The following is a 23,609-nucleotide window of genomic DNA, read 5'->3' on the forward strand; positions in this document are numbered from 1 at the left end:
GAAAGAGAAGAGAGAGAGAGAGAGATGAAAGAAAAAGAAAAAGAGAAAGAAAGAAAGAAAGGGAGGGAGGGAAGAAGGAAAGGAAGAGAGGGAGAGAGAGAGAAAGAAAGAAAGAGAGAAATGAAAGAAAAATAAAGAGAAAGAAGGAAGAAAGAAAGAAAAAAAAGAAAGAAAAAAGAAGGAGGGAGGGGAGGGAAAGGAAAGGAAGAGGGGGGAGAGAGAGAAGGAAAGAAAGAAGGAAAGAAGGAAGGAAGGGATGGAGAGAAAGAGAGAGAAAGAAGAGAGATGAAAGAAAGAAAGAAAGAAAGAAAGAAAGAAAGAAAGAAAGAAAGAAAGAAAGAAAGAAAGAAAGAAAGAAAGAAAGAAAGGAGGGAGGGAGAGAGGGTAGGAGGAAGGAAGGGGAAAGGGAGGGAAAGGAATAGAGGGAGAGAGAGAAGGAAAGGAAGGGAGAGAGATGGAGAGAGAGAAAGAGAGAGAGAGGGAGGGAGGGAGGGAGGGAGGGAGCTCAACAAAGGGAAATCTAGACAGAGAGCCCAACTTCACAACCTCTGAACACGGTGCCTGCAAGAGAAGACCTTGAGATAGAAAACACTGGTGCATTTTTACAGTAAAGTCAGCTGAGATTCCAGGCATTTGAGGAGCAGACAAGTTGGATCCTTGGGGTTCCAGCCTTCCAGGAAGAGACTGAGGAAAAAGAAGAAATGGGGTAAGAGCAGTCTTACTTTCCTTTGGCCTTTCAAATCAGTCTTCATTTTCCTGGGAGGCTGAAGGGTGTGTGGGTGAGAATAACAAGTAGATTTGGGGTGAATGGGGATACCTCAGCTTGGGCTACCAGCCATAACAGGTGGGAGTCCATCACCCTTGATTTTGGCACAGAGGGACTGTGTTGAGGACACTTGGACCAAGCTACCTTGATGTCTTTTCCTCTTGCTCCTCATCATCGTCTGGACACAATTTACTTTAAGTCACAGCTACAATTTTTAAGGGGGGAAAACAGATGCTGGACGGAGCAAAACATCTGATGAACGTTATGTGTAGTTTGATGAGAAGCACTCAGGCGTGGCCCCCAAGTACGGCCACTAGACACTACACAAAGGACTGCAATCCCAAACTAGTGGTGAAATTCAAAAATTTTTACTACCGGTTTTGTGGGTGTGGCTTGGTGGGCGTGGTGTGGTGTGGCTTGGTGGGCGTGGCTTAGTGGGCATGGCAGGGGAAGGATACTGCAAAATCTTCATTCCCACCCCACTCTGGGGCCAGCCAGAGGTGGCATTTGCCAGTTCTCCAAACTCCTCAAAATTTCCGCTACCAGTTCTCCGAACTCAAAATTTCTCCTACCGGTTCTCCAGAACCTGTCAGAACCTGCTGGATTTCACCTGTCTCGAACCTTCCTTCAAAAATAAAACCGAGGAAAACGGTTTTTGAAACCATCCAATTCAGACTTCTGCCCAGGGGAGGACTCGAACCAAAACTTCTTCTTCAAGGAGTAGCTGTCCAACCTCTGTTTGAAGGCAGGAGTGAACTGCTACCGGTTCACCTGGGTTCGGGAATCCGCAACTAATGTTATGGCGGGTTCAGAGAACCTCCAAATCCCTGGCTGGCCCCACCCACCCCTCCTAGGAGACACCACACGGCCTGTTTTGGTACAGGACCTGCACAGAAGCTCGGGGAGTGGGGAAAATGGGCCTCCCGGAAATTCCAGAACAGAAATTCCTTTCTGGCCTCCAAAGGGCTTCCGGAGCCTGGGGGAAGCAATTTTCACCCTCCCAGAGGCTCGAGAAAAGCCTCCAGAGCCTGTGGAATGCGAAAAAAACCCTCATCTCTGGCCGTGGTGCAGGAGGCCAGCTGGGCCACACCCACCATGGCCACCCCCACCCAGCAACCGGGTAAAGAACCCATTCCTGGAATTTTTGAAGCTGGCCGCTGTTGGAAGGCCTCCAGAGAAAAGGCCTTCCCTCGTTCTTTGGGTCAAAAGTTCCATTCTAAAAAAAACTCCTCTCCCCTTTTAGGAAGTATATTCTGACTTCCACTAGAATCAGTCTTCCCATAATTTTAAGACTGATATATGGGCACAAAGAATGAGGACTATACAAAAAAGTTGCATTTCTTCTTGCTCAAGCTTCCACACCAGAATCTAGTTAATTAACATTTGGTACTAAATGAATGCCAGATAAGGGTTGACAGAGTTTAGGAGGTGCTGTACTTAAACAATTTGTGGGAATGTAACGATGCTCGGCTAATGACTTGCTTAACCCTGCCCTCACCCCCAGCTCTCCCGACTCTTCTTCTGCAACTGGGTGTTGTACGCTGCTAAAATAAGGCAGTGCAGACCCTCCTAGAAAACTGGGTGAATAGAGTTAGGAGTTTGCGAAGACCCTGTTGAGTGAACCCAGTTATAATGTCTTGTTAGCCTAAGAGTAGCATAGTATGTGAACCCAGCTGATGGAGGCTATAATTTTCACTCTTAGAATCATAGGGCTGGAAGGGGCCTCAGAGGTCTTCTAATCCAGCCCCCTGCTTAAGGCAGGAGACCATCTGGGTCAAATGGCTGTCCAGCCTATTCTTTAGAACCTCCAGCAATGGAGGAGTCCATAATTCAGGTGGCAAGCGCTCTCCCCCCCAGTCAAATACACACACATCTTTTTGTGTGTATGTGTATATGTGTGTGTGCGTGTCTATCTGTCTGTCTGTCTGTCTGTGTGTCTCACTGTGTATGTCTATCTATCCATTTACCGTGTTTCCCTGAAAATAAGAAAGGGTCTTATTTTCTTTTGACCCCCGAAATAAGCGCTTGGCCTTATTTTCGGGGAGGTCTTATTTTTTTTTAGAGGTGCAGGAGTTGGCAAGTGTGGTCACCTCATGGCTGCTGCTGTGTTGCAATATTTTCGGGAAGGGCTTATTTTGAGGGGAGGGCTTATTTTAGCTCATGCGCTCAAAAGTCCGATTGGGCTTATTATCCGGGGAGGGCTTATTTTGGGGAAAACAGTGACTGTCTATCTATCTTGTGTGTGTGTGTGTGCGTGTGTGTGTGTGCGTGTGCGTGCGCATGTGTGTGATGGGTGGGTAGGATAGATGAATATATGGATGGATGGGAGAGATGGATGATGGGTGAACAGATGGATGGCATAGAGGGATGATAGAGGGATGGATGGATGGATAGAGGGATGATAGATGTATGATGGATGCATGGAAAAGAGGGATGGATAGATGGATGGGAAAGAGGGATGATAGAGGGATGGATGGATGGATGATGGATGGATGGGATAGAGGGATGGATGGATAGATGGGATAGAGGGATGGATGGAATAGAGGGATGATAGAGGGATGGATGGATGATGGATGGATGGATGGATGGGATAGATGAATGATGGATGGGTGGGATAGACGGGTGGATGGATGGATGGGATAGAAGGATAATGGAGGGATGGATAGATGGATGGGATAGAGGGATGGATGGATAGATGGGAAAGAGGGATGGATGGATGGATAGAGGGATGATATATGTATGATGGATGGATGGATAGATGGGATAGAGGGATGGATGGATGGGATAGAGGGATGATAGAGGGATGGATGGATGATGGATGGTGGATGGATGGAAGGGATAGAGGGATGATAGAGGGATGGATGGATGGGATAGATGAATGATGGATGGATGGGATAGAGGGGTGGATGGATGGATGGGATAGAGGGATGATGGATGGATGGGATAGAGGGATGGATGGATGCGATAGACGGATGATAGAGGGATGGATGGATCAATGGGATAGAGAGATGGATGGATGGATAGATGAATGGGATAGAGGGATGGATGGATGATCTAAGTACAAAACAACCCAATAGTTTTGGGGTGACAGCAACCAGACAAATTCTTTCTGATGTATGATGCAGTCACGATTATCTACAGTAAGTTGTGGGTCTGTTTGATCAGATCAGGGACCACTTCTGGAGGTGGATGAGGAACTCCACAGTGCTGTCAGAAATGAAACCTCTTGACCGCTAAAAGAAACGAAGACACAATGCCAACCTCCTCCCCCCAGACCTTTTACACACACGCACGCTCACACACAACAGAAACACACACACACACACACGCACACGGGACACTACAAGGCCTTTACTCCCTCTTTTTTAAAAAAGTACTATCCTTTGCCAACCTTAGCAAAGCTTTTCTCCTAACCTTACTTCTCATTTCCCCCTCCCCCAGTTAATGTGACCCCCCCCAAAAGTGCCAACAGCACCCAAGCTTGGTTGAGAATCCCCCCCTCCTCCTCCAGATACCCGGGCAAGTCAAAGAAACAGCCGAGGCGACACGTGAGTGGTGTTGATTTATTTATTAACTTGGATTCTGGTAGCTGGTGGAGAGAAAGGATGGTTCTATACACTGGAGTAGGGCGATGGAGGGAAGACAAGACAGAGCCAAATGGCTCCGGTTTCCATAACAATAAAAAAGAAAGTAAAAGTAATCCCAAAAACTTCTAAAAAGCATCTAGAGTGCAGACACTGGCAGCATTCTCTAGGCATTGCCCTCCTTTACAGCGCCTACTAGCGATCGGCGGGCAAAAGCGGCGCCCCCCGCAGGCAGGCGAGAGGGACGCAGTTCACAGCTCAAATTTTTGTTTTGTTTAATTTTCTATGCACTACTGGAGGCCAAAAGCATGGGGGCGGAGGGCAGGGCAGGGGGGGAAAGGCTCACGCCGGAATCTAGGGCGATGCCGTGTCAGCAATTTTTTTTGGGGGGGGGCAGGCCATACAGGCTGCAAATCAAGGGGATGGGGTGGGTGGGTGGGGAAGGACGAGAAAATTTGATGCTCCGTTTCTTGCACATCTGGATAGCGACACTTAAGTCTTTCTTTGGGGAGATCTGCCTGGCATGGCTTTCAGACTTCCCTCCAGCATTCCCTGCCCTTCTGCCTTCTACCCCAACTGGCCACCCCAAGGACTTCCTCTCCCTGGCTTGCTCTACCTGGGCAGAAATGGCACTGCAGATGGGGAAGAGTGCCACACTGCCAGGAGTGACCAAGATGGTCCATCATTCCTCTTGATTGTCCCCTTGACTTCTGGGCCATCCCTTGTGGCCCCAACTCACCTGCCCCTTGTATCCCTTGGGGGCCTCCAAAGATTGAAGCGGAAGTCAAAGGAGCCCCCCCTATTGCTCATGGCAGTTGTCCCAAGGGCGTAGCTTGTCGGTGGTGAAAGGGTTCTCCCAAACATTGGAGACAGCCAATCTCGATGGGGGAGGATGGATGAAAAAGGAGGAGGAGGAGGAGGAGGAGGAGGAGGAGGAGGAGGAGGAGGAGGAGGAGGAGGAGGAGGAGGAGGAGGAGGAGGAGGAGGAGGAGGAGGAGAAGGAGAAGCATCGCTCTCTCCATGCCAGGTCTGATAAAGGAAGTTGCTGGCAGGGTGGAGTGGAGAGGAGAAGGGGGGAAAGTGGGGGTAGAGGGAAGGAATTCAGTTCCCCCCAGCTAGGACTGGTCCAAGAAGTGTTGGCAGGATGCCACGTCTGTGCTGAGTGAGGAGGCCCCTCTAGGGTCCTCCTGTACGGAAGTGCAGGCAAGGGAACCATGCTGCCCTTCTCCTGAGCAACAGATTGTGCTGGGTGGAGCCAAGCATTGGCGCACATGGGTGGTTGCACACTCCCAGCCCAGGGCCCAAATGGCGGGAAGATGCCGCAATGCAACACCCTTGGTGGCATGCTTCGGCGGAGGCTCATGTACTAGCCCTTCTCCTCCTCCTCCTCCTTCCTTTCCCATGTGTCTTTACAATCACCACCCTGTGTGTGTGGGCGTGAGTGGGCGTGGGCACGCCTGTGTGCATGTGTGTAGGGGTTCCAAGGAGACTGGGAGGAGATGGGGAGACCTTCCCGATTCGACGACATTCTTGGTTCTCCTCAATCTCGCGGTTTCCTTCCCCAAGGGCTGCCTGCCTGCGGACGCTTCCGAGGATTGGAGCTGATCCGTTTTCTGCCGAACGCCTCGGCCGGTATTTGCATAGTAAGTATCTGTCCATATTCTACACATGAGTTCTCAGCATTTATCCAAGTCCTGCTTTCCATCCCAACCTGGGAAGAAGAACTGGGCAGAGCAGCCAGGAGGGTTCAGCAATAAGCCCTTCTGGAGTTCCGGCTGGTGGACGGCAAGGACAGAGGCAACCCGAAAAGGCTGAGCCGGGGAGGATGGGATGGCGAGTGATCTCCGTCCAGCTTACTCTTTCTTCCCCAGGAGGCCAAGGCACCACGTCAAAAGAAGGGGCTTCGGGAAGAAGCCCCCCTCCACCGCCACGCGCACGCAAAACACACAAACACAATTGCATCCAGGTTTTTTTTCTCCTCCTCCTGGGGAATTGTCCTGGGCCCCTCTCCTCTCGAAGTCAGGAGAAAGAACTTTTAGCTCATGCGTCGGCAGTCGGTCGGTCATGCGGATTAAAACGGTAAAGTTATGTCTCTTACGGAAATCATGCCATTAACCTAAAGAATCGCAGACAGACAGCCCTGCCTCTGGAAGCTCGTCGCTCCACTCGCCTGGCCACGTGGAGAGGAACGAGGAGAGTGGAGGTTTAGTGGATGGGTGTTGAGGTGAGGCCCTGGAGGAAGGAAGAAAGAAAGAAATAAGGGAGGAAGAGGAAAGGCTGGTACCAACATTCAGAAAAGATAGCACTTAGCAATAGCCCTTAGACTTATATCTACTGCTTCACAGTGCTTTACAGCTCTCTCTAAGCAGTTTACAGAGTCAACCTCTTGTCCTCGTTTTACCAACCACGGAAGGATGAAAGGCTGAGTTAACTTTGAGCCGGTGAGAATCGAACTGCTGACAGTCAGCAGAATTAGCCTGCAATACTGCATTCTAACCACTGTGGCAGCAGGAGGAAGGAAGGAAGGAAGGAAGGAAGGAAGGAAGGAAGGAAGGAAGGAAGGAAGGAAGGAAGGAAGGAAGGAAGGAAGGATTAGCAATAGCATTTATATACGTACATACTTATATACCACTTCATAGTGATTTTACAGCCCTCTCTAAGTGGTTTACAGAGTCAGCCTCCTGCCCCCAACAATCTGGGTCCTCATTTTACCAACCTCGGAAGGATGGAAGGCTGAGTCAACCTTGAGCCAGTCAGGATCAAACTGCTGGCAGTGGGCAGAGGGAAGGAAGGAAGGAATAGGCATAGCACTTAGACTTATATCTCACTTCATGGTGCTTCACAGCGCTCTCTAAGTGGTTTACAGAGTCAGCCTCTTGCCCACAACAATCTGGGTCCTCATTTTACCAACCTCGGAAGGATGGAAGGCTGAGTCAACCTTGAGCCAGTCAGGATCAAACTGCTGGCAGTGGGCAGAGGGAAGGAAGGAAGGAATAGGCATAGCACTTAGACTTATATCTCACTTCATGGTGCTTCACAGCGCTCTCTAAGTGGTTTACAGAGTCAGCCTCCTGCCCCCAACAATCTGGGTCCTCATTTTACCAACCTCGGAAGGATGGAAGGCTGAGTCAACCTTGAGCCAGTCAGGATCAAACTGCTGGCAGTGGGCAGAGGGAAGGAAGGAAGGAATAGGCATAGCACTTAGACTTATATCTCACTTCATGGTGCTTCACAGCGCTCTCTAAGTGGTTTACAGAGTCAGCCTCTTGCCCACAACAATCTGGGTCCTCATTTACTGACCTCGGAAGGACGAGCATGAGCCTGGTGAGATTCAAACTGCCGAATTGCAGGCAGCCAGCAGTCAGCAGAAGTAGCCTGCAGTATTGCACTCTAACCACTGTACCACCGTGACTGTACCCCTCTGCTAAGAAGCCCCAATCTACTGATTTCTTCAAGTGAAAAGAAGGACCAGGGGGTGACAAGATAGCCATGTTCCAATATTAGTGGGGCTGCCGCAAAAAACAGTGGTGGTGGTGGTGGGGGGGTCAACCTATTTTCCAAGGCACCAGAAGGCTTCTGGTGATGACATGAGATCCTCATTCAGCCCCCCAAGGCAAGGCACAGTGGCAGCAAGCAGGAAAACACATGCGCGCACACACGCACACACACAAATCCAGACCAAAAACATTGCCAATGTTTATGGCACAATTGAAAGCTGCATTCAGACCAGGAGCCTGTTTTCTGGGCTTGCAGAGTGCATGGCGCCCCCACCCTAACTATAAACAAGGCTGGCCCATCAAAAACCAGCCCCATCAGACCTCTGAAGCCAGAGAAGATGCAACAGATGCACAAATGCATCAACTCAGTTTTAATTGGCCTGATAACACAAGGCCAGCAATGGAAAAAGGAAACTATCTCAGATACTCCCCGTAGTTATTGAAGTCCCTGCATTACGCAGCCCAAGAAGAAGTTTCTTGCCCGCCCTTCTATTTAGGACAAGCCCCAATTTAGTGTCCAGCCTTTGGGGGAGGGAAAGCAACAAGGGTGCCCAATACGGCACAGACGCAGGCATGCTGTGAAGCCCCCCCCCCCCAAAAGGCCCTGAGACGTCCCAACCAGATTATCTGAGGGACCGTCTCTTGCCGACCTATCAGAGCGGGGAGGGAGGGAATGCTGCGGGTCCCATCCAGTAATGGTCTTCTATTTTCTTCACTACCGATTCGGTAGCGGGAGCATGCATGCATTTGCAGATGTGCCTTGATGACGTCTGGGCGGGTGGGCAGAGCCTAGCACCACCACCACCACTACCGGTTCGTCCGAACCGGTGCAAACCGGCAGCATACTACATTTGGTCCCATCTCCGAGGAAGATACAGCTCGTGGGACCCAGTAGAAGGGCCTTCTCCGTGGCGGCCCCATCTCTCTGGAACATCATCCCCCTAGAGATTAGAATGGCCCCCACTCTAATACCCTTCCGGAAGGTGCTACATCTGCGATTGGGCCTGGGGTACCCAGAGAGGGACAGAGTCCATTAAATGGCTTGTGGGATCAGCTGTCTCTGGGATGAGAAGTGATTTTATTACATTAATTTGATTTTTTAATTAGTTTTACAGTTTTTAGATGTGTTTTTTATATTCTGCAAGCCGCCTTGAGTCGCCCTGGGCGAATAGGTGGCAGTAGACATTTAATAATAAATAATTTTTAAAAACCCAAATGCGATCAAGCTCACCAAAGGTGGGTTGCTCCCGGTTTTACTATCGGTTTGCTTCGCCCGTGCGCATGCGCAGTTCAATGTAAATTGTTCTTCACACATGCGCAGAACAATTTACAGTGAACTGTGCATGGGCTCACACTACTACAACATGCCGGGTACCAGGGAACCGGTTCAGGGGCATGGCCAGCCAGGGTCACTGCCGGTTCTGCGACCCAGTCCAAAATACCACTACCCATTGAAAGGGCTCTTCAGAAAGGGAGACCTTTAGGCTGAACAGCTTCCCATCACAGAAAGAACCCCCCTCAACACACACGCACACTCCCCACCCAGGGGCCCTTTCAAATTGTAGTCAGAGAAAAACACTCAAACGAATGCCTTTTTTTTTTTTTTTGCGCAAAGACAGCCTTAGCTGTGGCACAGAGTTGCCAGAAGCAGACTAGCTTGGGGGGGGGGGAGTGGGTGGGAAGGCATTTCTAGATTGGTTTGATCACCCAGTTTTGCATGCAATGCTCAAGTGTTTGGTTGACGTTGCAAGGGGCGAGAAAAGCAGGTTATGCCCAGCAGCCTTTCGTGCCTAAGGCAGGACTACAACTCCCAGGCTTCCAAGGCTCCAGCCTGGCGCCTTAACTACTAGACCAAATTTCAAATCACTTGAATTCAATTTGCCTTTTTTTTTAAAAAAAAATCTTCTTAAATGATCCTAAAAGCTAGTGGGGCACCTCGTTTATTAATAGAGTTGGAAAGGACCTTGTAGGTCACCTAGTCCAACCCCCACCAAACATGAGACCCTACAACATTTCTGACAGTCTCTTCTTGAAATCCTCCTGTTATGAAGCTCCCACAACTTCCAAAGGCAACTTCTGTTCCATGGGTTGATTGTTCTCACTGTCAGAAACTTCCTCCTTATTTCCAATCTCTCCTTGTTCCGCTTCCATCCATTATTCCTTCTCTGGCCTTCAAAGGTGCTTTGGAGAATAGTTTGACCCCCCTCCTCTCTGTGGCAGCCCCTCAAATGTTGGAAGGCTGCTATTATGTCTCCCCTGGTCCTTCTCTTCACTAGACCAGCCATGCCCTGTTCTGCAACCTTCCATAGTATGTTTTAGCCTCCAGTCCCCTCATGATCCTGGTTGCTCTTCTCTGCACTCTTTCTAGAGCCTCTAGGATCCCCCCCCCCGCCCCGCAACTGTGCATCCCTAAGTTAAGCATTGCCCTCCCCTCCCTGCCAGTATTAAGAGCAAAGGCATGATTTACCTCCAAAGAGGCCACTGGAGGGGGAGGTCATTGTTTCCCCCTTTTCAGGCTGGCTCGTTTGACTATCTGAGCCCCCATCCTGCCCCCAAGCAGTTCCGATCTCGCGACACTCCCTTGATCCTCGTCCTGGGGAGGGGGAGACCAGCAAGAGACAGCCAAGCAGGAGCCCCGTCGCCAGCAGACCCACGGACAGGGGACAGAAGAGGAGAGAGAGAGAAAGAGACACACACACACACACAGGCAGAGAGACAGAAGGAAAAGGGCGTCAGAAGAGAAAGAGGGAGAATCCGGAATCCGAACAGAGTAAGGGAACAAGGCTGGGCTCAAGACCATCGCAAGCAGGTGGGGGGGGAGGGGCTGCTCATCCTCGCTAGCCTTCGAGGGGCACATTTGGAAAACCAGCCTCACATCCAGACCCCCGGGCTGGGGGGGGGGGCACTCACGATAATCACCTCTTCGTGCGTCCGTCCATCTTCGGTCTCCAATCGCCGGACCACTTTACGAATAATCTGTAATCAGAGAGTCACGAGTTCAGGAGGTGGGGAGGGGGTGAAAGCAGCAGGGAACAAGGGTCTGTCAAACTTTAAGGGAACTTTTGAGGTGTATGGATTTCAACTTCCATCATCTATAGAGATTCTCTTTATTATTATTTTTTAAAGTTTTTTATTTTTTTTAATTTTTTTACAAATCTCTCAAATCAATGCATGAACAGTGTGGCGCCTGGGTGCCACTAGATTCTAATACAAGTAAAACTAATAAATAATATTATATTCTCCAAATATTCTAAATATATAATAAAATAAAATTCTCCAAAGCACCTGAGGGTAAAAGAAGCAATGGGTGGAAACTAATCAAGGAGAGAAGCAACTTAGAACTAAGGAGAAACTTCCTGACAGTTAAAACTATTAATCAGTGGGAACGACGTCTCCAGAAATTGTGAATGCTCCAACACTGGAAGTTTTTAAGAAGATGTTGGATAACCATTTGTATGATGTGGTGTAGGGTTTTCTGCCTAAGGAAGGGGTTGGACTAGAAGACCTCCAAGGTCCCTTCCAACTCTACTATCCTATCCTATCCTATTCTAAAGTTAATCATAATCATTACATTCAATCAACTTATGTATTTCTAATAATAATACATATTTATATTAGGTCAGCAGTCTATCATTGTTCAATCATTCCACGTTTTCTCTTGTTATTACTTTCATTTTGTTATATAAAATGTGTACACTAATATTCCCCCTTCTCTTATTTCCATCACTTATTGTAGCTTTTAATCATGTTGCCCTTTATTTAAAAACTTTTTCTTTCTTTTCTATCGGATTTCTAATCATGTCACCTGCCTAAAAAAGTAAAGAAGGGAGAGAGAGGGAAAAGGAAAAGAAACCAGAACAACAACTAAGAAGAGAACTCATCTATCCGTCGTCTCTTGCCCACTTCAATACTTTAATTGCTATGCATTAAAAAAAAGGAAGAGGGAAAAGGAATAGCAGATCAAAACAACAGTAAACGATTCTCAATTGTTCAGGTCATGGTTGTCCCAAATGTGCTTTTCCAAAAGGCAACTGGACATTTTTGGATTTTATTTTTTTTTGCCCTTGAAAATGTTTTGCTTCTTATCCAAGAAGCTTCTTCAGTTCTCAGATGAGAAGGGAAATGTTTTCAAGAGGCAACTGGACTTTCTGGTTTTTCTTTGAAGGTATTTCGCTTCTCATCCAAGAAGCTTCCTCAGCTCTGACTGGATGGTGGGGAATGGAAGGATTTTCACCATCCAGTCAGAGCTGAAGAAGCTTCTTGGATGAGAAGCGAAACGTCTTCAAAGCAAAACCAGAAAGTCCAGTTGCCTCTTGAAAAAAAAAACATCTTTGGAACCACCATGACCTGGAGGACAGAGAATATCCCTAGACTTTGGGACATTTCAACTCCCAGAATTCCCCAGCTGTGAACACTAGAATCATAGAATCATACGGCTAGACAGGACCTTGGATGTCTTCTGTTCCAACCCCTTGCCCAAAGCAGGAGACCTTATACCATCTTGAACAAAGGGCTGTCCAATCTTTTACTGAAGACCTTCAGCGATGGAACAACCACAATTCTGGGAGACAAGCTATTCCACAAATCAGAATCAAGCTGGAAGGGACCTTGGAGAAAGTCCAGCCCCCTGCTCAAGCAGGAGACCCTATATACCATAGAAAAACGGTTGTTCTCACTGTCAGGAAATTTCTCCTTAGTTCTAAAGCTGGATCCCTCTTTAAAATCAACAGGGAAGCCAGATTCATTTCACAAATGTGTTTGTTACTAACCTAACCATTGCAGTGACTTGCTTAACAACGCTGGTGAGAAAAGCTTTAAAACGGGGCAAAGCTCACTTTGCCAGTGTCTCGCTTAATGACAGAAATGTTGAGCTCCATTATGAACTATCTGTATTCAGGTTAACTTTGAGAATAAAGAATAAAGAGGAATCGGTGTACTTCAAGACATGGGGAAGATTCTATGACTGGTTAGAGAAAGAAATCGAGAAAACAAAGTAAGAGCGAGCTAAATAACCCAGACGACACACTATTAAATGAAAAGGGGGGGGGAAGAGGGAGGAAAATAGAAAAGAAAGTTTTAACACATAAGTACATGTTCAAGAATGAGACATAGATAAAAAAAAATAGTTAGGACATGATAGTGAAGAAAAGGAATGGGAAATGATAAGTATAAAATTATAACTGGGCTTGTGGGAACACCATCCCGAAAATGCAACAGTTGAGAGATGAAAAGAGACAACCACACCAACAGAAAAGGAAAGGAAGAAAGGAGGAGAGGAGGAAAGGAGAAGGAAGGAAGAAAGAGGAAAGGAGAGGAAGGCTGGAAGGGATAGAAAGAGAAGGAGAAAGCGTAGGAAGAGGAAGAGAGGAGTAGGGGAGAGGCAAGGGAAGAAGGAAAAGGAAAGGAAGAGAGGAGGAGAGAGGAAAGAGGGAAAGGATAGAAAGAGAAAGAGAGAGGGTAGGAAGGAGAAGAGGAAGAGAAGAAGGAAAGGGAAAGGAGAAGAAGGAAGGAAGTAGAGAAGGGAGGGAAGGTAAAAAGGAAAGAAAAAAATAGCATGGTGTTAATATAAAATAGCGTATGGGATGGTAAGCAAAGCCACACAGAATGCATATTATAACCTTCTATATGGAAAACCATGTGTAAAAGTGATAAATATAAATAAGAATAATAACTATGTGAATGTATACCTGTAATTGTATGTAAGAGATTTAAAATAAAATAAAAACTTTAAAAACAAACAATTAAAAAAAGAACTACCCGTATTCCCTCTGTCCTTCTCGGCAGGTTCTTTTCTCCAAGGCTCCTGCTTGGAAATGAACTCTGCTCACTTTAGGACCCAGAGGAAAACTCAAGTCTTGCAGCTGCTATTCCAAGTTGGGGGGGGGGGTGCTACTAATTCCGGAAGCCAAGTTTGGGTGCAAACTGATCCAAAAGGTGAATGAGGATAAAAGGGTCTTAAGTGTCCAAGAGGACTGGAGGGCAGGAGAAAGGAGGCAGATCTGGGATTCCTGGAAAACAGGAATAGATTCAGAGATATCAAGAGCCAGCAGAATTTCTCCATTTCTCATTTGTGCTCACTTAACCCTCCTCTATTTGCATCCTTTCCAGATGATGATGATGATGATGATGATGATGATGATGATGATGATGATGATGGATCTGGGACCTCGAGGACAGGCGGGGGAAGCAGGGGGAAAGGAAGTGGGGGAGAGTCGGGCACCAAAGATCAAAATTGGATGTGGGACTGCATATGTTTTCTTGCCATTAGACTCCTCTGCCCTAAGATTGGCAGATGTCACTAGAGACAACCCTCACCCCTCACCCAAGACATGGGGATCAAGGGGGTTCAATGACACAAAGATGTTTTGTATCTGCATCACTCATGACATCCTAAAAGCACAAAAGTAGCAGAGCCTGTGATGTAACTGTTGTGGCTTGCTGGTGGCCAGCAAAGCTGGAAGCAAAGTCGAAGAGTGAGGAGGTTGGGGAGGAACATGGGCCAGTCCTGGAGGCTGAGGAAAGCTCAGACAAGGGCTCTGCATCGGAGGCAGAGAGGGAGTTAGACAGCAGTGAGGCAGAGGAACAGCTGGAGCCTGTTCCCAGTGTGCGCATGCACAGAGCTGCCAGAAGACAAGAAGAACTAAGAAAGCAGGGTCGACTTAGGAGTAAAGCCACATCTTGGAGGTGATTGGCCCCTCCCAGAGGAAACAAAAGAGAAGTGAAGGGGGAGGGGGCTTTTGCAGGAAACAATCTCATTCCTTCAGTCCGGAAAGTTCTATTTATAAGAGACTCTGTGCCAAGTTTTGCCTTGCCCGGTTGTTTTGCAGCGCTCTAAACGAGATAAGGTACGTGTGGATAAACATTCCTTTAGTTTGCTAAAGCCTTGCCAGCTGTGAATGAAAGGAATTCACAGTCTTGTAAATAAAAGAGATTTTGCAGGGACCAAGATTTTGCTTCTTGCTTCCTAAGGAAGCCTGGGTCTGAATAGTAACAACACAACACCTCTCTTTGTCAGGTTGACAAAAAGATTAGATCTTATGGACCCCGCTAGTTGTTGTCCATTTTAAGGTCCCTGTTAAGTGATGTTGAGACTTTGGAAAGAGTGCAGAAAAGAACAATAAAGATGATTAGGGGACTGGAGGCTAAAACATATAAAGAATGCTGGAATTTGGTATATCTAGTTTGATGAAAAGAAGGACTAGGGGAGACATGCCACAGAGGAGAGGGAGTCAAAATATAAACAGAGGTTGTATAAACAAAGGCATAGAATCCAAATCACATAAGTATTAGTATCACTTTATAAAGCCTTGGTAAGACCACATCTGGAATACTGCATTCAGTTTTGGTTACCAAAAAGATGTTGAGACTTTGGAAAAAGTGCAGAGAAGAAGAACTAAGATCATTAAAGGCTGGAGTCTAAAACATACTAAGAATGGTTGCGGGATTTGGGTTTATCTACTCTGATGAAAAGAAGGACTAGGGGAGACATGATAGCAGACTTCCAATATCCCCAAAGAAGAGGGAGTCAAGCTATTCTCCAAAGCACCTGAAGGCAGGACAAGAAGCAATGGATGGAAACTCATTAAGGAGAGAAGCAATTTAGAACTAAGGAGAAACTTCCTGATATTTAGAACCATTAATCAATAGAACAGCTTGCCTTCAGAAGTTGTGGATGCTCCATCACTGGAGGCTTTTAAGAAGAGACTACTCTGAAATGGTACAGGGTCTCCTGCTTGAGCAAGAGGTTGGACTAGAAGACCTCCTGGATCCCATCCAATTCTGCTATCTTGTTATATTCTGTTATCCTCTTTTGTGCGAGAAGCTCACCTTCTTGGTGATAATGTTGCCTTGTTCATCGGTGAATTGCTCTTCGGTCACTTGTTCTCCAGGGATATCCAATATTTCATTACCCTAGCGAAAGAAAACAAGAAAAACAGAGACCCACTGGGGATCAGGATATTCTCACCTCTGCCCTCTGCTCTGTATACAGCTAGGCTCTTCCAAATTATGTTCATTTGTGTCAGAAACATCACAATTAAAATAAGGCATAAGGTAAAAGGTAAAGGTTCCCTCACACATATGTGCTAGTCGTTTCTGGACTCTAGGGGGCGGTGCTCACCGCCATTTCAAAGCTGAAGAGTCAGCACTGTCCAAAGACATCCCTGTTGTCATGTGGCTGGCATGACTAAATGCCAAAGGCGCATGGAACGCTGTTCCTTCCCACCAAAGGTGGTTCCTATTTTTCTACTTGCATTTTTTACGTGCTTTCAAACTGCTAGGTTGGCAGAAGCTGGGACAAGGAACAGGAGCTCACTCCATTATGCAGCGCTAGGGATTCAAACCAAACTGCTGCCCTTTCTGATCAGTCTCTTAGCCACTGAGCCACCATGTCCCTTAAAATAAGGCATCTCATACAGCATAACTGGGTTCCTCCGGGGAGACCAGTCTGTCAAGGGATATGGGACGGAGCAGAATGCTTCTGTTTTCAGCTCTGATCCAGAAGTCCTCGCAGGCCGTTGCTTTCACGACACACTTATTATTATTATTTTGAATTTATATTTACCGACAAAGAAATAAAGGGAGACTAGCATAGATCTATTTCAAGCTATTCAGGTCTTGTCAGCTAGCCATACACTCGCTGGGATTAGAACCCGTGCAGTATAACATTTAAAAGATCCAATGTAAAATGAAAACTTCGACCGGTGAAACAAATCTTGCCCAGAAACTAGCAACATTAATGGCTCTTCCACCTGTCCAAAAGTCAGATTCCCCATCCAGATAAAGTCAGATAAACACCAGGTTCCCTGCCCAACAATACTTTTTCGCCAGTTGGCCAATCTCAACAGTGCTACGGAGTCTTTGACCGGCATCCAAAAGCTAAGAACAACACCTTCTCCATCAACTTGGGCACCTTCGTCCCAGGTCTGCCGCCCGCTCACGACGCACAAAGGGCTACCTGGACAAAGAGACGCCTGCGCACCACCCGGGTGGAAGCCGACTCTTCATCGTCACTCAACCCTTCGGTCTCCCCCAGCTCCTTGTCCAGCTCCTGGTGGATGTGCTTCAGCACGAACTGGACGGAGCCCTGGGCAATATGCAGGAGATTCTGGCAGCTGACCAGGAAGAAGCCCAGGAGGACTAAGCTGACGAGCAGCTGGGTCAGGAAGCCCCACATGATCCTGCAGGAGCAGCCAGGCGGGCTGATCACATCCCAGCCAGCTTGAGCCTAATGCCTGCTCTTTATGGCCGCAGGGCACCGTCCAGGCTGGTGGCTGGAGCAGCCTCCCCCCCCTCTCTCTCTGCACTGGGGAGATGGGGAGAGGGCTGTAATTTTAGCCCAGCCCCAGAGCAGCTGCTCAGCCAAGCCTTCTATCCCCCTTCTCCCAGAAGGAGCTTTGTCAAAGTCACCCTTGGTTTAAGCCACTCAAAGCAAGAGACGTCGGCTGCAGCACATGGGGGTGGCTGGATCGGAATCCATCGGCTGATGTGGCTGGGAATGTGCTATGCCAATCTTTAGACCAGGTTAGGGCACCTCTCTTAAGCCCAGCCCAGCGATTGGTAGGCCGAGGGGGGTCTATTTCTGGTATTGCTGGGTCTGCCCCTAAGCAAGACCCTGGCGCTACCCAATTAGGAAGCAAGCAGAATTGCTGCCCAGGGAGATATAAATAGAGCCCACCGCTATGGCCAGCTGGGTGAGTGGTCCTCCCTCCCTTAGCAAAAGCAGAAGAACGCCCTCTGCTGGTCAGCAGCCCTAACTGCGGAGTTTGCAATCGACAGACTATTACAAGTATGACCGACTTACAGCAGTTTGTTTAGCGACTGTTCAAAGCTGCAACGACAATGAAAAAAAGCAACTGGGGACAGATTTTCATAGTTACGACCTTTGCATCATCCTCACGATCAAAACTCAGACACTTCCCCACTCCTGGGGAAGGATATTGCAAAATCCCCATTCTCTCCCATTCAGCTGGGACTCAAGAGGCAGAGAATAGATGGGGGCATGGCCAGCCAGAGGTGGTATTTACCGGTTCTCCGAACTACTCAAAATTTCCATTACCGGTTCTCCAGAACTGGTCAGAACCTGCTGAATATCATCTCTGGTCCACCTGTACCCTTACCTGCATTTGTGCAAAGCAGCTGCTGCCAGAATCCTCCAGCCACTTGGCCAAGCCTTGCTGCCTCCCTGGCTGGAGACCCCAGTCCCTCTGGAAGGGGGAGCTTTCCCGCTCTTCCGATGAGTCGATCCGCATGTGCTCCAGAGTCTCCCGTTCTCGCAACTTGTAAGACGACATCCCTTGTCGCAAGAGTGATGGGCTTAGGGACACTCCCTCGCCCAGGTCTGACAAGCTGGAGATGAAGGCGCCCTCGACCACCCATTCGCCAGGCCTAGAGTCAAGGACAGAAAGAGGGGTGAGGTTTTCTTTTTTTAAAAAATATTCCCTTAGAACTGTGATGGCAAACCTACAGCATGCGTGCCAGAACCCTCTCTGTGGGCATGGGTGCCATCACCAGCTGCTCTTCTGGTTTCTGGTGCACCAGCTGGTCTTTGTGGTTGCCAGAACATCAGAAAATGACCTGAAAAACAACCTAAAATGGTCTGAAAACAGCCTGAAAATGGCCGGAAAAAAATGGTCTGAAAACAGCCTGAAAATCTCTGGAAAAATGGTCTGAAAACAGTCTGAAAAACAGCCAAAACTAGCTATAAAATAGTCATGTGCCAGATGGCCTTCGGGGTTCTGGTGCTATGGTGCATGCGCATGCAGGAAACCCAAAGACCAGCTGGCCGGTGCGTGCATGCACACACATGCATGCATGTTTCGGTTTGGCACTTGGTCCCAAAAAGGTTTGCCATCACTGCTTAGAATATAAAATCCACAGCACCAGATTTAGTTTGGAATATCATGGCCACTTTCCAAAATCTGACGGGGCTTCCTGATAGACTCTGAAAAACCAAGAACGATACACACAACTACTTCCAAGCCGTTTTCTTGGCTGTTCCTCCCCTACAAATGGAAATCTTGCCAAACAATGTAACCATTTGCCTTGTCAAAGAGATAATCTGAGAACTTCTAAGAGGAAGTTTCTCCAACCAAAATACCTAAACTTTACTGTCTCTTAATGTCTGTGGAGATTCCAGGTTGTGGCTATCCCTAAAGGTGCTTTTTTTCCCAAGAGGCAACTGTTCATTTCTTGTTTTTTCTTTTGAAGATGTTTCACTTCTCATCCAAGAAGCTTCTTCAGCTCTGACTGAATGGTGGAGAATGGAAGGATTGATACTCCTTGCAGACAGCTGGTCATTTGCATCCTTTTAGAGGGCCGTTGAGACCACTTGGAGGTTTATCTGTGTCCTCAGGGTCACCCGAGTAATACAAATGCCCGTGGAGCCTTCTTGGAACTGTTGAAGGGACTGTGTCATAGACTGGAGATAGATGAGGTTGTTTCTCTCCCCCTCTGATGAGGGAGGGCTGTTCAATTTTGATATATATAACCTCTTTGACGCAGGCCAGAAGGAAGAATGTAAATCACCAGCGGTCTGCGAAGAGTATAAATCCTTCCATTCGCCACCATCCGATCAGAGCTGAAGAAGCTTCTTGAATGAGAAGTGAAACATCTTCAAAAGAAAAAACAGAAAGTCCAGTTGTCTCATGAAAGAAAAAAGCACCTTTGGGATATTTGCTTGCTTCTTGGTCCTCTGGAATCCAGACTGCATTCCACCACAGGTCAGGGAGGGCATTTAGGGAGTGGATTTCAGGTGTTTTAAAAGGTGAAATGGGTACTTTAATCAGCTGCCAAGGTTAAGGTATACTCAACTCCACTCTTAACCGCCTTCTTATGGAAGCTCAAGTTAAATTTCCCAGGAGTTGAAGTGAGTGTGCCATTGACTTAATGGAGAGGGTAACAAATTGGTAGATCACTTGAGTTAAATAGGCCCTCAAGAATGTTGCGGCAGAAAATTAAAAGAAAGTAGAGAAAAGTGTAAAGAGGGAAGGGAGGGGATGGGGGGAGAAGAGAAGAGAAGAGAAAAAAGGGTGAAAAGATAGGAACAATTATTATTTAAGATGTAATTAAAACATTTAGACAGAAAAAGGGAATAAGAGAAGGAAAGAAGGAAAGAAGAGAAGAGAAGAGAAAAAAGGGTGAAAAGATTGGAACAATTACTATTTAAGGCTGAGTTAATCTCAAGGCAGTTAGGATCGAACTGCAGGCAGTGAACCATGAATTAGCTTGCAATGCTACATTGTAACCACTGCACCACCACGGCTCTTATATTGATGGATTCCCCGCCACCAACATGGAAGTATCTGTGCCTCTGTTTGAGCAACGAAGTCCGGTCATGCCAGACACGAGGAGGACACTTCCTTGAGGACAATCCAGAACTGATCCAGGATGTCTTCTCTCTTTCCCATGCTAGCCCACCTTCAGAGTCCCCCCCCCCCGCTGCCCCAATCCTCCCCGCCCTTCCAACTGGGTGTCTTACCTGTCCTTGCCCTTCTCTATCACCCGGCTAACAGTGGGCGACTCTGTGATGCCCACTTGGACTCTCTGTTGGCCTGCAATGAGAAAGAGGTCACAGTGGGGACCCTGACACTCCCCCAAGTGCCCCCCTAAGTGCTCGCCATCTGGCCTTCTCCCCTCTGACCTCTGACCTTCCTCCTGCTCTAACATGTCCATCAGGCCATTCATGGCGTCTGAATCCACTGTGTCTTCCTCCACCAGGTCCATGGAACCAAGAGGGTCAGCGCCATGCACATCCTCCAGCGTTTGCCCCGTGAACCGCCCTTCACTTGTGGCGTCCGAATCCTCAGCCTTGCTGCACTCCAGAGAGGAATCTTCGGCAGTCACCAGCGAGGGCGTCAGCCCGGAAGACCACACCTGCATGTCCGACATCTCCAGCAGGGCATCCTGCTCGCTGGCAGCCATGGGGATGGCTTCCAGGATGGCCACCTCATTCCAGTATTGGTCGGCACACAGCGGGGAAGGCAGAGCGTAGTGCATGGAGGCGGGGGACAGCAGCTCGTCCTGCAGCGAAGCATAACCTGCGTGGGCAGACAGAGGACGACAGACTGACACACTGAGCTGGGGTGGGGGTGCAGAGACAGGATGAAGCAGCCCTGTCCCTCTGGACAGTGTTGGTCAACCTTGGCAGATTTTCAGACGTGTGGACTTGGGGAACTCTGGGAGTTGACGTCCGCCCATCTTCAAGTCGCCAAGGCTGAGAAACATGGATATGGAGATGATTCTGTGCATCAAAGGATCTCTCCATCCCAACCTGTTTGATTGGCGCTTCCTGGACCCAGCACCATGGATCTGTCTGGGTAAGGGGAGTAAAATTGCACTCAGGAGAAAAGGGGGAAGGGGAGGAGTATTTGCTCTCATTCAGAGACTGCCTGCTTTTGAAGGGGAGCCACGAATGCAAGGTGGATCTCATGCTAACTTTAACTCTTAACACAAAACTTTCCCAATCTCAGTATGGAGGGTGGGATGGGGCGATGGGACTTCAATGCCCAGAATTCCTTTGAGCAGCTTGGTGGGCTGAGGGTTCTGGGATAAAGCCTATGTATCGGGCATGGGGGAAGAGTCAGGAAGTTGGCTCTCCATAGAATTAAAGCAACAATCAAAGCATTGTTTGTTGTTTCTTGCAGGATGCCATCCAGTTTTGGAGTGAAGAAATTTTTAAAAAGGATGGGGGGAAATGCCCCTGGATCCTTTCAATGCTGAAATCCCATGGCTGCTTCTTGTCCAATATCTAAGGGGCTGCCACAAAGAAGAGAGGGGGGCAACATTTTCCAAAGCACCAGAAGGCAAGACAAGAAACTGTCTGTCTCACTGTCTGTCTGTCTATCATCTATCTATCATCTATCTATCTATCTATCATCTATCTATCTATCTATCTATCTATCTATCTATCTATCTATCTATCTATCTATCATCTATCTAATCTATTTATCTATCTATCATCCATCTATCTATCTCTATCATCTCTCATCTATATCTCTCATCTATATCTATATCTATTATCCATCTACCTCTCTCTCTATCATCTTATCTATATCTATCTATATCTATCTCTATCTACATCTGTCTGTCTATCATCCATTTACCTTTCTCTATCTCCTATCTCTCTATCATCTATCATCTATCTATCTATCTATCTATCTATCTATCTATCTATCTATCTATCTATCTATCTGTCTGTCTGTCTATCTATCAATCATCTATCTATCATCTATCTATCATCTATCTATCATCTATCTATCTATCATCTATCTATCTATCTATCTATCTATCTATCTATCTATCTATCTATCTATCTATCTATCTATCTCTATCTACCTGTCTATCTATCAATCATCTATCTATCTATCTATCTATCTATCTATCTATCTATCTATCTATCTATCTATCTATCTACCTACCTACCTACCTACCTACCTACCTACCTACCTACCTACCTACCTATGTTCTTTCAGAATTCTACCCCTTGAGCGCCTGAACGTGTCCCTGGACCAACCATTTCCATGGCTGAAAGGGCCACGAGGCATGCAGCCATCCAGGGACACTCAATCGTGAGCCCGGGCATCGTATAAATTTAATAAATAAATAAAAGCTTGCAGGGAATTATAGGCCCATTCAGAGAGCATTGGGGGGAGGAGGGAAGCTCCTCTGCAACTGCCCTGTCCAACCATGGCATGCGTTCAACCAAAAATTTACAGAAGGGTGAAGTGGTGCAAAAGAAGGGAGCTCTGACTGTGGCCAAGAGGAAGGGATGAGCAAAGTATTACGGGGGAGGGATTGTTAGAAAAAAGGGTTACGTGGTCTCGAGTAGTATGAGAAAGATAGTCAAAATAACACCGTCTTGATTTTGCTTGGTAGATGTACTGCTATTTATTCTACACTACAACAATAACTCACGTTCCTGGAATCAGGGAGTCCTTGGTGCTGTCTGAGCTTGGTAGTTTTCTTGCAGATGTTTTATCATGTGGCCGGCATGACTAGATGCCGAAGACGCATGGAATACTGTTCCCTTCCTACCAAAGGTGGTTCCTATTTTTCTACTTGCATTTTTACGTGTTTTCGAACTTCTAGGTTGGCAGAAGCTGGGACAAGTAACGGGAGCTCACTCCGTTACACGGTGCTAGGGATTCGAACCGCTGAACTGCCAACCCTTCTGATCGACAAGCTGAGCGTCTTAGCCACTGAGCCACCATGTCCCTTAGCCACTGAGAAGCAGGACCAACTGTTAATCTGTTACATGACTGGTGATGTCCCCTAGTTTGGTCAGGAAAGTCTGCAAGAAAACCCCCAAGCTCAGAGAGCACCAAGGACCCTTCGTATCGATCCTGAGCTACAAATATTCTCTTTTTATTGATTCCAGGAATCTCCTGCAGGGGGCTGACCTCTGGTAAGTGCAGGGAAGTGAAAGAACTTGGGCCTCCCTTTTCCCAAGGATTCAGTGTGAGTGTGACGATCGTTCCATGCAGCCAGGAAACGGCACTGCCCAGCTGCAGCCAGACTTGAATCTGTCCAGGGTCAGCTCAGGTACGGGTTGTTAAGCCACTGGAGGGCAAGGAAGGGAAGCAGCAGCAGTGGTAGTGGAGGGGTGTGTGGGGGGGAAAAGGCGGGAGAGGGTACCAGGAAGATGCAAAGGGGAGAAAGGCCAGGCCAAGCAGGCAAACCATGCACTAGTTAGTGAAGCCGCAGCTCTAAGATGGCTCAGACCACAAGAGAGAGAGGGGTGGGGGGAGGAAGGGAGGGAGGGAG

General features: G+C 47.6%; 1 protein-coding gene across 5 annotated transcripts in view; it reads right to left on the minus strand.

The window, feature by feature from the left end:
• Positions 1-5,313: 5,313 nt before the first annotated feature.
• Positions 5,314-23,609, minus strand: part of ANK1 (ankyrin 1) — a 133,760-nt gene continuing 115,464 nt past the window's right edge. For 2 of the 5 annotated variants that reach the window (XM_032229096.1, XM_032229095.1), the window contains 7 exons: positions 20,495-20,884; positions 20,326-20,398; positions 17,966-18,233; positions 15,675-15,758; positions 10,767-10,823; positions 10,315-10,440; positions 5,314-6,582 (listed from right to left, as the gene is read on the minus strand). In XM_032229096.1, coding sequence (XP_032084987.1) covers positions 10,342-10,440; positions 10,767-10,823; positions 15,675-15,758; positions 17,966-18,233; positions 20,326-20,398; positions 20,495-20,884 — 971 coding nt within the window. In that variant the 3' untranslated portion in view covers positions 5,314-6,582; positions 10,315-10,341. Of the gene's footprint in view, positions 6,583-10,314; positions 10,441-10,766; positions 10,824-15,674; positions 15,759-17,965; positions 18,234-20,325; positions 20,399-20,487; positions 20,885-23,609 lie in introns of those variants that run through there. The other 3 variants (XM_032229098.1, XM_032229097.1, XM_032229099.1) reach the window with 3 other exon arrangements.

Source organism: Thamnophis elegans, chromosome 13 (genome assembly GCF_009769535.1).
Source record: "Thamnophis elegans isolate rThaEle1 chromosome 13, rThaEle1.pri, whole genome shotgun sequence".
Taxonomy (NCBI): domain Eukaryota; kingdom Metazoa; phylum Chordata; class Lepidosauria; order Squamata; family Colubridae; genus Thamnophis; species Thamnophis elegans.